Source organism: Chionomys nivalis, chromosome 11 (genome assembly GCF_950005125.1).
Source record: "Chionomys nivalis chromosome 11, mChiNiv1.1, whole genome shotgun sequence".
In the NCBI taxonomy this organism is placed as follows: domain Eukaryota; kingdom Metazoa; phylum Chordata; class Mammalia; order Rodentia; family Cricetidae; genus Chionomys; species Chionomys nivalis.
The window spans coordinates 68,549,662-68,563,395 of NC_080096.1; the positions used below are offsets into that span (position 1 = coordinate 68,549,662).

A 13,734-nucleotide genomic window follows, 5' to 3' on the forward strand; every position below is an offset into this window, starting at 1 on the left:
TTCTCATTTCTTAGTATATTTTCAATTTATTTATGTTGATTATAAGAATTAGAGTAGGGCTGGAGAGATGGCTCAGAGGTTAAGAGCACTGGCTGCTGCTCTTCCAGAGGTCCTGAGTTCAATTCCCAGCAACCACATGGTGGCTCACAACCATCTGGCGCCCTCCTCTGGCATGTGGGCATACATGGAGGCAGAATGTTGTATACATAATCAATAAATAAATCTTTAAAAAAAAAAGTAAAAAAAAAAAAAAAAGAATTAGAGTAATATCCAAGTACTTGATCTTCATCAGTGGGCATTTTATTTTATTTTGGAATTGATAGTTACTATATTCCTATCTTTGTGGACATTAAATTGTCAAGTAGAATATAAGTAACCAAATATAAGAAGTTTTTAAGAATAATTTTATTTATCTCTTCATCTATCATTTATTTATTTATGCACATTGTGTGTTTATATCTTTGTATAAGTGTGTGTAATGAATCTTTACGGTGTATGCACACATGCATATGTGTGCAGGTGCAAATGCCTATACAAACATACAGAGTTCAGTGAGTAACATCAAGTTTCAAGTCCTTTTACTCTCTGCCTTATTGCCCTGAGAAAAGGTCTCTCATTTAGCTTGGAGCTAGGCCAGTAACCATCAAGCCCCATGACCATGTTCTTTCTGTCTCCCAAAGTGATGAAATTCGAGACATGCATGGGCATAGACAGTTTTTTGCATAAATACTGGGAATTTGAATTCAGGTGCTCATCTTTACAAAACTAATTATCTTACCTAGTTTGTTATTCCCCAAACCTTAAGAATAATTTTAAAGACATATCTGTACTACACTTCCATTTTTTCTGTTCTTGGTTAATTCTCAATTTTGATTGTGATCAATGCTGGCATAATTCCATCTAATATATAATGATTGATTACAATTAAAGTTATATGTACAATTTTTCATGAGTTTTAGTAATGTCAAAATTGTTCCCTATCCTTGATGTTCAGTAAGTTGGTGTAGGGACTGTTACAACACAGAAAGTCTACTAAGTAAAATGACATATGATGCTTATAAGATAAATCTAGTATATGAAGTTGAATGAATGTCAATAATGAAGTCTAACATGTAAAGAGGAAAACAATACATGCATATATGTTCATAAATATATCTATAAATTTGTATATAAATATGTTTGTGTAGTATGAAAACAGGAATATAATGTAAAATAGATCTTCGTCATATTTGGTATGCAATATTGGTTGATAGGTGCTAAAATTATCTTTGTCTCTGGATAGTCTGAAGAAAACAAATACGTTAGTGTTGAGTCCCCTTAAAATATTTTCCTGTATATTTTTCTAATGATCATTAAAACAATGTATTTGGGCATTTGGGAATACATCTCTTCATTTTTGAGCAGTTTTGCTTTCCCTATGAATCTTCAACTCATGTTGGTTGTTTCTAATTTAAAATCTTATCCCAAGAGAATGGTACTCTTTGTTCCACCCTTAGTTTCCAAGAAGTGTGATTCTTGGTATCCGTAAGCTGTTTATGAGGATGATAGAATGAAAAGGCAATGCATGTCTCCAGTGGACACACTGAGTTGAATATATTGAAGAATTTTGCCATTTTCATTGTTTTTCTAAATTCCGTTATTCTTAAATCACTGACAATTGAAAGCTTGTTATATAAAAATGCATTATCAATATTTTTTGAATATATATTGATACTAGATCTACTGGGCTTCCATTCTACAAGGTAGCTATCTACTGGTGCCTAGTGAGACCCAGTGTCCCTCTTCGATTAGGTGTGCACCTTCCTGTTTGATCCATAGAGCATCCTTATCACCTAGGTGTTCACCTCTTTCCTGAGGAGCTTAGATCTCCACTACAGATTTCAAATTTATGAAACATGCTTTTTATCCCAAACCACTTCAAAAGAAGTCTGTAAAAGAAAAGAAAGGAGAGCTTCAAGCCTATTAGATGACAAGACTTTCTATTAAGTCATCTACCCAATACTCTATTGTCCAAAAGTTACAAAGGAAAGGGAACCTGTCCTGTCTGGGGTATTGATGTTCCTATTCAATTTCTTATTTAGCAGTAAGAGCTCTTTTTAGAACCAAAAGAATTAGTTCAGTTGAAGCTGTGTCACTAAACAAGAATGAAACATTGAGACCAAACAGGAATACAGAGAAGATAAATTTAAAAAAAAAAAAAACAGTGCTAAATAAACAAAAGTTAATTAGATTTCTAAGATGGTTTCAGTCAGTGTCAACTGGTAGCCTTAGACAAGGAGCAAACCCCTACCTAGTGACTGTTCCTGAACTGCTTTGGAATTGTCTGTTTTTCTAATTCTTGAAATCCAAACTAGGTTCTAGTTTGGTATGAATTACACATTAGCATAGACCTTATTATTTCACAGATTTGTGGGAAATAAGCGGAAGAAATAAGCAATATAAGTATAGAAGAATTGCTATCATATATTCATGTGTATGTACATCACATCAAGAGACCCATTCATCATCAAGTTATTGGAACCCAGTCACAGTTATCCTACCTGCTCAATGGTTCTTTGCAACCATTGTAGCATGAGCCAGGCTTTTGACTTTTACCTCTTAGAAAATACATTTTCCATTTGCCAGGTACCATATGTTTTTATTTCTTCCTCAGTCCCTTGCTTTGCCTCTTGATCTTTCATGTTTTTCTGTCTTGGTCTTTCAAGTTGAATAGCTATATGAGGTCACTCACTGGGAAAGAATGATAACCTGTTTGGAAGGCAGTTCCCAGAGACATCAGATTAATGAGAATGTCAAGGTACAGGCACAGGCTTTGGGATGGGGGTAGAGATAGAGGGGCAGGCAAGGAATGTTATTGGCCTTGGGCATAAGCATAAACCTGAGCAAGCCACCCTTTTACAGCATGCACAGACACCCAGGCAAAACACTATGCTGATGGCTAGGGTGCCTAGAAATAAAACATAAATCCATTTAAGGAAAAGGGTGAGATTTTCTTATTCTGTAATCAAGTTTCAGAAAAACGTTTGTAAAAGAGAAACAATATATCCTATATCTCCAAAGACATCCTTTCCTGTGAAAATTATATCTCAAGCATTATTTGTAAGTTGTATCATACATCATGTACAAATCACGTTTTTCATGTGTGTTTGAGAATTTGTATTCTCCAGTTGCTAGAAAAATACTTTAGAAACCCCTTTTGTCCTGCTGTGCCCTATCTTTATTTGTATTTTATTTTTGTTGTTGTTGTTACATTTTATAAAATATACTCTATTTCTCATGTGAGTATGGGAAATATAGAAAGATTCAGTCATATCATATTCTACCATTCCCTAAAATCAAGGGTAATGGTTAAATTACTAAACAATAGCAAGGTGTGGGCACCAATAGTCAGACCAGACCAAGGCAAAAGCAGCCTGCTAGATGTGGAGACTTGTGGACCTCAGTTTTTTGTATAATGGTTTGAGCATATATAATGCAGTTACGAGCTAATAAGGAAGATTGAATTATTAAACTTTATTGAGTATTTTAAACTGCTAAAGTTTTTATTATTTATTATATCTCATGTGTGACTTTTCCGAATTATCAGTTAGGTGACTGACTGACTGACATAAAGCGATCATAGTTGGCTTCTGTTACCATAATTTGTTGATAAGTACATCTTAGAAACTCACTAATTTGTGTGTGGTTTACGAAGAACCATTTGGGATGATATGCTAACATTCAGTCTAATCATTAGACTCTATGCTTTAAATAACTTAATCTAGGAGCTGCAAGTAATTATTTATACTTAATGGAGTTTTGTTTTACTTTTGTTTCCTAACTTCTTTTTAAAATGTAACCAGTTAAGATAAAATTTTTAAGGGTTATTATTGCTCAGAGGCTCTGTTAAGGAGTTAAGGTAGAATTATATAAACATAATTAGTACTTTAGTTAGGGTTTTATTTCTACGAAGAGAAACCATGATCATGGCAAGTCCTATAAAGGAAAACATTTTGTTGTGCCTGGCTTACAGTTCAGAGATTTAGGCCATTGCCATCTTGGTAGGAAGCATGGTATCATGCAGGTAGATATGGTACTGGAGAAGGAGCTTGAGTGTTCTACATCCAGATGCATAGACATCAGGAAGACATAGAGCCACTTGGCCTGTCTTGAGATTCTAAGACCTCAAAGCCAGCCCACAGACACACTTCTCCAAGAGGGCCATACCTACTCCATGCAACAGGTCCTAATCTGTTCAAATAATGCTGCTCCTTATGAGCCTATGGGGCATCATTTTCACCCAGACCACCACAACTAGAAATAACACTGAGTGTTACATGAGTTCCTAGAGATTTTTTAAGTTTTTTATTCAGTTATAATTTTTTTCATTTTTGAGATTTTAATATAACTATATCATTTACCCCTTCCCTCCCTGCAAATCCTCCACATATTCCTACTTTTCTCTTTCAAATTTGTTGTGTTATTCTTTATGCTTTCTATGTCTTTTTTGTTATGTATAGGTCTCTCTATCTCTTTCTCTTTCTCTCCCCCCCATGTGTGCGCACACGCATGTGTATGTTTATGTATTCCTAAATATACAAATTCAGCCTGATTTATTTGTACAGTGTTACTTCTTTGTATATGATTGATTTCAGGGTTGACTACTTGGCATTGGATAACCAATTGGTATGCTCTTTCTTGGGGAAGACTATTTTTTTCTGCTTTTGGCATTCCATATTTAGATGCTTATCTCCTGATCCCTGCCCCTTCCATGTTAGCATGTTTATTGGTATCCTCCGTGTTCAGGTCATTTTTAGGCAGCAGCCATATTGGTGAGACTTGATGGATGTAGATTCTGACATTTCTAGAGACAAAATTTTGTTAAAAACCTCCTGATCCTCTCGTATTTGCAGTCTCTTTGCCCCCTCTCCCACAATGATTCATGAGCCTTAAATGAAGGAGTTGTGTTGTAGATGAATCCATTGGGACTGTCTTCCACAACTGTGCATTTTGAGCAATTCTGGGTGTCTGTAATAGTCTCTATCTGTTACAAAGAGAAGTTTCGTTGATGAGTAAAGAGAACTTCCCTTCTCTCTGGGTATAAGAACAGATATGTAGAATGTAGTTAGGAATTATATGTGTATATTATATGAATCATATCATGTTTATATTTTACAATGTTATTTAAAATCCATAATTTTACTGTATTTATAACTGATTTCTGAGATATATTATAATGAGCCTATTTAATTCTACTTCATATTGTACACATACTAAATTATTCAAGGAGTGGGAAAATATTCACCATGTTTTTCTTACCCTCTTGTATAAATGAACTTTCTACAAGGAGGCCATCTCTGAGGATGTAAGGGCTTCTTTCTTTATTACGTGTAACATGTACTTAACTAGAAGAGTTTCTGAATCCTGGTGATAATGGTAAGCTCAATCCTTTTCCTCCCTGTTTTAGTACCAGGGCAGCCACTAAACTTCAAAGCAGAACCTGAATCTGAAACAAGTATTTTGCTGTCTTGGACACCACCACGTTCAGATACCATTGCCAGCTATGAACTGGTCTACAGAGATGGGGAGCAAGGAGAAGAGGTAAGACTTATAAAAAAGACTAGAAACTTGACCAAAAATCCAAATGGGTGCCATAAAAACTTTTGTTCAAAGTGAGATATTTTTGATTCAACCCCCCTGAGTAGTACAAGCATCAGGTCATGGGAAGACAGAAATTCACAAAGTGGAGGGACACTTTTGTTTTCTGCAAAAGCTCATAGTATTTATTTTGGTCATTATGTTAACACGTGACTGATTGATGAATTTGTTCAAAGTTGTTCAAGAGAAAGATACCCATAGCAACTGTTTACTGTCAGGTTAAGCATTATTTTATATGAACATGACTATATATAAAATGTTAATATGCTGAGAAAGTAAAATAAAAGATTTTAAAGCTATAGAAATCAAAAGAGAAAAGAAACGCATTATCATGCATCCTTACCATTATCAAGCAGAGCTCTAAGATTCTTTAGGGGACTCTCAATTTTCCCTCTAAGAGGTCGCCATTAGTCCACCATTTGTCCTCCATTGTCTGCTTTCTTCTCATTGTCTTTCAGTTCTCCCAGAATAGCTCACTAAGCTCTGATTGTTCATGACTTTATTCAATTATATGTTTATTTGTATTTTAATATTTACTCTGGGCTGATGCTGTACCTGAAACTGGTTAACCATAGACAGATACACTTTTGCTAAAATGAGATGGCAGATTTGAAACCCAGGTTTGATAAACAAGAATATTAATTGCTTGTAGTTCTTTGTGTATGATGGAGGCCATCATAATTTTAAAAATAATTAATTTTAATTAATTAAAATTAATATTTTAGTGGATATAGAAACATTTATTTCTAACTGTATGCAATATAGCAACAGTAATAGTCTTAGTTTTTAGAAATTATTAGGACTGTCATAAGTAGTTTTGCTACCATCGTGAATTTCAGATCTCTTTAGTTTGTTCTGCTTGTATGTTTTCTCTTAAAATAGAATGGCCTTAAACGCACCAAGTAACTGAAAATGACTTAAACTCCTGATCCACTTGCCTCTCCTTCCCCCAGGGGTGATTTTGTAAGAATGGATGGACACAACATCCATTTTTGTTGCTTTTGCTTTTGTTTGTTTTTGCTTTGTTTTGCTTTATGGTAGGAAATCCAAACCTGGGTCTTCTGTACATTTTGTATGCTGTGGTCTATAAACTGAGCTATATCCCTAGTCCCTCACTTCTTTATAGGAACATCATGTGAAATCTTGCTAGTTTTAGTCATATAACATTTGCTCCTCGTTTGGATTATAGACAGTCTGGAGGAAAACCTGAGTATGTGATTGAATTGAATTTTGCACGTCCAGCATCCTCCATGGTCAAAGTTGCTGGTGACTTTTACCTTTGTGGTCACAGTACCTTGTCCATCTTTAGAGTGTGGGGCATCTGGCCTTTACCTCTCCTTGAATCTGATTTTGTGTACTGGATAATTGTCAGCGTTGTAAACACCAACACTGGCATATTTATTTCAGCCTCCTTTTGGTTTCAGCCTCCTTTTGGAGAAATAATACTTTTTCAACTATGGCACGTTCATGACATAATTCCCAGCATACTCCTGGATATTGTTGATTCTTTTTGCTCTGTGATAATGGCATATAGTAATGCCAGAAGCCTAATGTGACAAATGTTTATTAAGCCATATTTGTACCAGCTCCCAGGAATACAACCAACTCTTCTTGTTACTTGCAGCAGCGAATCACCATTGAGCCAGGCACATCTTACAGGCTGCAAGGGCTGAAACCAAACAGCTTATACTACTTCCGTCTGTCTGCACGCTCTCCTCAAGGCCTGGGTGCTTCAACAACTGAAATATCAGCTAGAACCATGCAATCAAGTAGGTGTCTCTCTTTGCTTCCTTGTTGCCCATTTCTCACTAGGAGATGCTTATAACAATTCATTTTTTACCAAAAAACAAATCTGCTAATGTGCTGAGGCATCACGAGTTTCTCTGTGGCAGTAAACACCCTACTTTGGATACACTGCACACAATTGACCTATGTTGTTTTTAAATATGGTCCAAATAGTAGGCCTTACTTTCCACGTTCTATGTAGAAACTTTCAGAGTCGTTAGTCGACCTGAGAAATGGGTGCAAAATGATATCTGTCCTCTTCCAACAAATGATATGGCTGTCTGAAAAAAGTTCTGCTTGAAAACACTGTAGAGAAATCAGACAAGAGCACGTTAGAGAATGGACTGGCGAAAGGCAAAACAATTTTCTTTCAAACTAGTGATTATTATGTATTTGTTCCTAGCAGAAGGAAAGCTCAGTGCATATAACTGCTTTCTGACTCTGTGAGTGTCCACGTAGACATTGGGAAAATTCACAGAAAATATCTATTTAGATAAATCTGAGAATAATGGAGTCATAAACAGCACATCTGATCCCTGGTGTTCTGTTCCCTTGATTTCCCTATCTCTGCTGCGCCTCCGTCCTGCGCACAGCTGCAGTTTCTTTAATGGGGCTGCTCCATGCTCAGAACATAGTGTTTTCCATCAATATTACCAAAAGATTGCTTTTGATGGAAAATGTGATGTCTCCTAATACCATCATTTGCTCTTTGATAAGTATTGACAATTAGACATCCATTCGGTTTATCTTGAATAGTTTTACAGCTATTGTCTGGGATTTCTGGGTGTAGTATTTTGTCTATATTTCCTGACCTAGTGATGCATTGGGGTAATTTGATGGTAAATAATTGCTGAGAAGATGACCAGCTTATTTCAGAATGGGCAGTACAAGTGTGTGCTTTAACTCTTAAATGAGTCTACTTTCGATGAATTATTGTATACAAAATGAAACTACTGAGAAAAATTGTATAATTTCTTTTGGGGGTTAACTAGGTATTTTTAATTGCTGTATTGTTGACCTTTTGTAAGGCATAGCTGATTATTACCAATTTTACCAAAATTTGCTGGTGGGATCTAATTCTTTACTAGCAATGGTGTCACACGAAGAGTTATAATAAAAAAGCTGAAAGCTGACCTAGGGTAAGTACAGTCAGAATCAACAAGCCTGACATTGCCCTCGGTAGGTAAATCTTGACCTGTGCATTCTCATCCTTTAATGATTCTGCATGCTCATTTTATTTGGGCTACAATCAATATTAGATTAACACTTTTCATTAAAACTGGTCAGGCTGACTTAGATTTTTTTTAGATAGGGTGAACCCTTTTATGTTTGTTGGGTTTTTCTTTTTTTCCTTAATTGAATGCAGTAGGAGGGCGTCTATGAGTTACTGCACCTTTGTACACCTCAGGATCGTTCCAGAGATGAGTGCTGTGTATGAGTTTTCCCTACTCTAGAATGTGAAAGAAACACATACAATGGCATCAGTAAATGGCATTTCTAGAATCTCAAGTTTATAAACTGGCATAAATAGAGAGTTGGGAGGTGCTGGATAGTCAGTAGAGTGAGGATGGGAGATACCAAGGAGTTGATTTAGAAGAAGAATTTAAATTGCAGGTAGGTAACTTTGTTTGAGGCTCTATTATCACAAGGTTTCATTTCCATACATTTCCCCCATTCATTATTTAACAGTTATTTTGATCATTGATTCATTTTTTTGTTTACTCATGTTACTAAGCCAAGGTACATGAATTTATGTTAAAAATTTTAAGTTTATTTTTGTTTTTCTGCCCTATTGTTCATTTATTTATTTTTGCCTTTTCTTTTGTTTTATCATTTTTTCCAACCACTCCTGTCCTTTCACTCAAATCCTCCTTTAACTCACTACCAAAATAAGAGCCATCAGCTCCTCCTCAAGATATTAGTTGCATCAGCCCAAGTTCCACTAGTATTTTGGTAAGTTGGCAACCTCCACCCGTGGAAAAACAGAATGGCATTATCACTGAATACTCCCTCAAGTATACTGCAGTGGATGGGGAAGACTACAAGACTCATGAGGTTTTGGGAATTCCTTCGGATACTACCAAATACCTTTTGGAACAGCTGGAAAAATGGACTGAATACCGGATCACTGTGACTGCCCACACAGATGTCGGCCCTGGCCCTGAGAGCTTATCCGTGTTGATTCGAACCGATGAAGATGGTATGTTGCCTCCGCTCCGTCAGTTCGCACCTTCTGACACAGTCTGGGTCTGCTTTTAATAGGCTAACAATTATTCTCTTATTTTTTTCTGCTCATCATTTTTGATCCAACATTTCTATTATGTACCTGTTTTTGCCAAAGACCTGCCTTTCCTACATCTTGGGCTTTTTTTCTTTTTTCAATTTCAGTACAACACTTTTCTGCCTTTTAAAGGGACACTTTGCTCCTATGGTCCTATGATCCAGATTTTCTCTGTACCTCCATCTCACGTCTCCTATATTTTTTTGGCATTTTTATTGAATTCTCTTTCATTGCGGATTTAACTTTCAAAACTGCCACCTTCTTTCTGTCTTTTATCTTGTGATTTTTTGGCATCTCTTGTATGGAACGGCCTCTTGATATGAAAAAAAAAAGAAGAATCCATATAGTCAAGAATCTTTTTATTCTGCTATTAAAAACGAAAACTTTAAAAAACACACAACTATCAACAGTCTGTTTTTGTTATTATTTCAATGCAATACTTCTTTGTGCTTTAATGCTTTGGATCACAAAGCATCTTCCTTGGCTTTTGTACATTTTTTTTACATGTTTTTCTATTTCTCTGATACTCTTTTTTCTTTTTTTTCTTCCATTTTGGTTTTTGCATCGGTCATGGTTTTTGATCTTTTCTTAAAATGTAGAGCAGATTGGTTGAGCATTTTCCTTAGTTGAAGATGTTTGCGTTCTTCAATGAAGCATAGTGGGTCTACCCATTTTTAAGTAAAGAGAGGACTCTTGCTGGGTGGCAAGTACCTGTAATTGTCTTTTACCCATGATGTTGTTGCAGTTCCCAGTGGGCCTCCTCGCAAAGTTGAGGTGGAGGCTGTCAATGCCACGGCTGTTAAAGTCTCGTGGCGTTCACCTGTGCCCAATAAGCAGCATGGCCAGATAAGAGGATATCAGGTGCACTATGTGAGAATGGAAAACGGTGAGCCCAAGGGCCAGCCCATGCTGAAGGACGTCATGCTGGCTGATGCACAGGTGAGCCTGTTTTATTGGTTAACATTGCTTCTAGTTTGGGTTCAATTGTTAATTTCTTGACTCCTTAAAAAAAACTCACATAAATTCTAGATTTTAAAACCCATTGTTCTATGCTTACCTTTTATTTAGAAGTAATATCAACTGAAAATAGAGTGAAATAAAATGCTTTTCAGTTTTGAATACAAGTCACTTTAAAAAATAGATACTATTTTCTTTATATCTATATCGAAATTCACATTTCTAACTTCAAAAAATAATGACAAGTTTAACTTAATCAAAAGAAAGCATTTCAAGCTATATTTTGGTCAATAGGATCTAATTTCTGCTGTGTTTAAACTATTTGGACCAAGATTGATCTAATTTCTTAATGTATGATTTTTTTTTTCACTAGAGAACAGACATTTTTATTCAGGGGACAGAACTCAGCATTTTATTTAGTATTTCATCAGGTCACATATTTTATGAGAATAGTTGTTTCCTATCCCAGAAGGTAAAGATAATAACATAGACGATAAAAATTGAATTAAGGTTTCCAAGAGAATAAATGCGTTCTCGTGTACTGAAGCAAGTTAAGAGAATTCCTAGGGAGCAGAGGGAAATGCCCTGTTAGTAAAGTATTTCCAAAGAGAACCTAAGTTTATTTCCCAGGCCCCACATTTTCAAAAAGCCAGGTGTGGTGACTATGCTTGTAATCCTAGAGCTGGGAAAGCAGAAATATGTATGTGTTCAGGCCAGCCAACCTAGCCTGCTTCTCAAATTCAAGACTAGTCAGAAACTCCCTCTCAAAAGGAAGTGGACAGTACCTGATTGTAATACCCCAGGTGGTCGCCTGGCCTTCAAAATCACACAGGTGTCCATGAATCCTCACACATATATGCCACAAAGTCACATATACTCTGTTGCATACACAGTTCTTGCAAACAAAGAAATTACGAACAATGAGTAATCTGCATGTGTGAGATCTTTGGTTGACTTCAGGGAAGTGGTTCCCAACCATAGTGTCCCTATCTGGTTTTGTAGTTAGTTTAACACAAAGCATCAAATATTTTCATTTTTCCTATTCCTTAGAAGAAACCTCCCCTAAATGAATGTTTAATTAATCTACATGTATCTCAAATATTTTCCTGGGAGGGAAAGGAAGACGCTAATTTATAACTGCTTTTTTTGGAAATGGCGCATGGAAAGGGCCTAGCTTGCCATTGCCATACTGACACTGATGGGATACTGTGGTTATAGAACATGTAAGATACAGGATGCTTCAGTTCATGGTAACTGAGCAGAAGAAAAGGATGGGGTTTGTGAAATTTTAAGATTTGAAATGCAAAGGTCTTTTATATGAATGTAGAAAAGATCACAAACTAAATGAAAACTTTTATAAGAGTTCCCCAGTTTTATTTTCTTTTATCTCTGAAAAATATGAACTAATGTGTGTTTCTACAGTGCGAATGAAAGCATTCACCCTCCAAAGTCTTTATGCTGTCACTCACAAAAATGTTTATCTTTGCTTCTAATTTGAAGCATCCTAACGAAAGTCTGGAAGAGATCTAAATTGTAGCTCTCTCGTATGACTCTCACTTTTCACTGTTTTGCAGAGAATTCTGCAAATATAGCTGATGTAACACAGAATATGCCTTTGACAACTCTTTTTATTACAAATAGGCATTTTCTACTAAATTATGTAGATACAATAAAGAAGGAAGGTAGAAAGGCAGATTCAGGGGGTCTTTTGGACTTTTTGTATGCATACATTTGCTGGTAAGTATGGACTTTAATAAATATGGAATCATATTCTTTGTATATGTGTATACACACATTTCTAATCTCCATTGTTTGGGTTCCTCGAACTACTTGCTCAATTCCTCCTGAGGGCTTTGTGTCTCATCAAGGCAGGACACACTTGTCAGTGGGGTCAGCTTTGCATAGCCTGGTACCCACTGGTATGTTGGGTGTCTTCCATTCGCCAAATCCATTTATTCAAAGTTCCAGAAAACCCCATTGTCATTGAATAAAATGGGTACTTAGTAAAGAAATTTTAAAGAAATAAAATTAAAGAGGTTATCAAATGTTTATTTTTAAAAAGATACTTATGAATTCCAAAAAAGAACTTAAAAACTACAACAATTTCAAATATTTGAGGGACATCAAAAATCAACTTGATTTTTTATAAACCTTTATTTATATTATAATGCTTTTAAAGTAGACTGTTTCTATACTGTAATGATAATAAAGTTATTGTTGCCATTTTAAAATCTCAAATTTTGGAAACAAAAGCATGATCATACTTTGGTATCCTTTTTGGTTTTCAGATGTTTAACATTATAAAACTGAATCATTGTCTGCCTGTATGTGGCTAATAAATTTATATAATTTTCTATCTTCTATTTTGACATTTGTCTATTAATTTGTTGTTCTCCCAAATTTTTCCTCTTTATTTCTTTTTTATTTCTTGACTCTATTGAAATTTAATTACCTTTCACAAGTCTTCATTGAAACATACAATTTCAGGTTAAAAAAGATAATAAAGTTTAAATATTAAATTAATTATATAACCCAGGAAAGAAGTGAAAACTGATGGCATAAAGTAGTATGAGGTCAGAAATATTAGGTATATTGGATGCTTTAGTAAGCCTATATAGTTAATGAAAAGAAATCTAAGCTAGTTTGAGCAATAACAATAGCACATAATTTCCTTAATCCCCCTTAAAGTAAGAATGTCTGCATCGTAATGCACCTATTCTTTGGAATGTTATTGTACATGTTGTTTTAAATGAATGCATTTTCCTATTTTAAATTAATGGAGGCTAACCTCATCTTTATAAAGTACAAGTTTCTCTTCATTTCTTTTTATTTTGTCCCCTTTCCCCAATTTTCTTAACCTCAATCAGTGGGAAATTGATGATACTACTGAACATGTGAGTAAATTTTTACTGTTTGACAAAAAAAAAAAAAAAAAATCAGACCTTATATGCTTGTGTTTCTTCAACATCCATCTTTCACTTTCTCATGGTTTGTTTCACATTTGCTTGGTTGCATGAACTAATGGACGGTTTTTAATTGGTCTTAACTATGTATGTACTTTTCAGTTTCTTTCT

The 13,734-nt window shown here is 35.2% G+C and overlaps 1 protein-coding gene across 34 annotated transcripts in view; it reads left to right on the forward strand.

Annotated features, from left to right (window-relative positions):
* The window catches only part of Ptprd (protein tyrosine phosphatase receptor type D), a 2,217,081-nt gene that overhangs the window by 2,043,822 nt on the left and 159,525 nt on the right, over nt 1-13,734 (forward strand). For 14 of the 34 annotated variants that reach the window (XM_057783903.1, XM_057783917.1, XM_057783909.1 and 11 more), the window contains 5 exons: nt 5,447-5,580; nt 7,262-7,406; nt 9,317-9,622; nt 10,449-10,642; nt 13,528-13,554. In XM_057783903.1, the coding sequence (XP_057639886.1) occupies nt 5,447-5,580; nt 7,262-7,406; nt 9,317-9,622; nt 10,449-10,642; nt 13,528-13,554 (806 nt within the window). The remainder of the gene's footprint in view (nt 1-5,446; nt 5,581-7,261; nt 7,407-9,316; nt 9,623-10,448; nt 10,643-13,527; nt 13,555-13,734) is intronic. The other 20 variants (XM_057783927.1, XM_057783932.1, XM_057783928.1 and 17 more) reach the window with 4 other exon arrangements.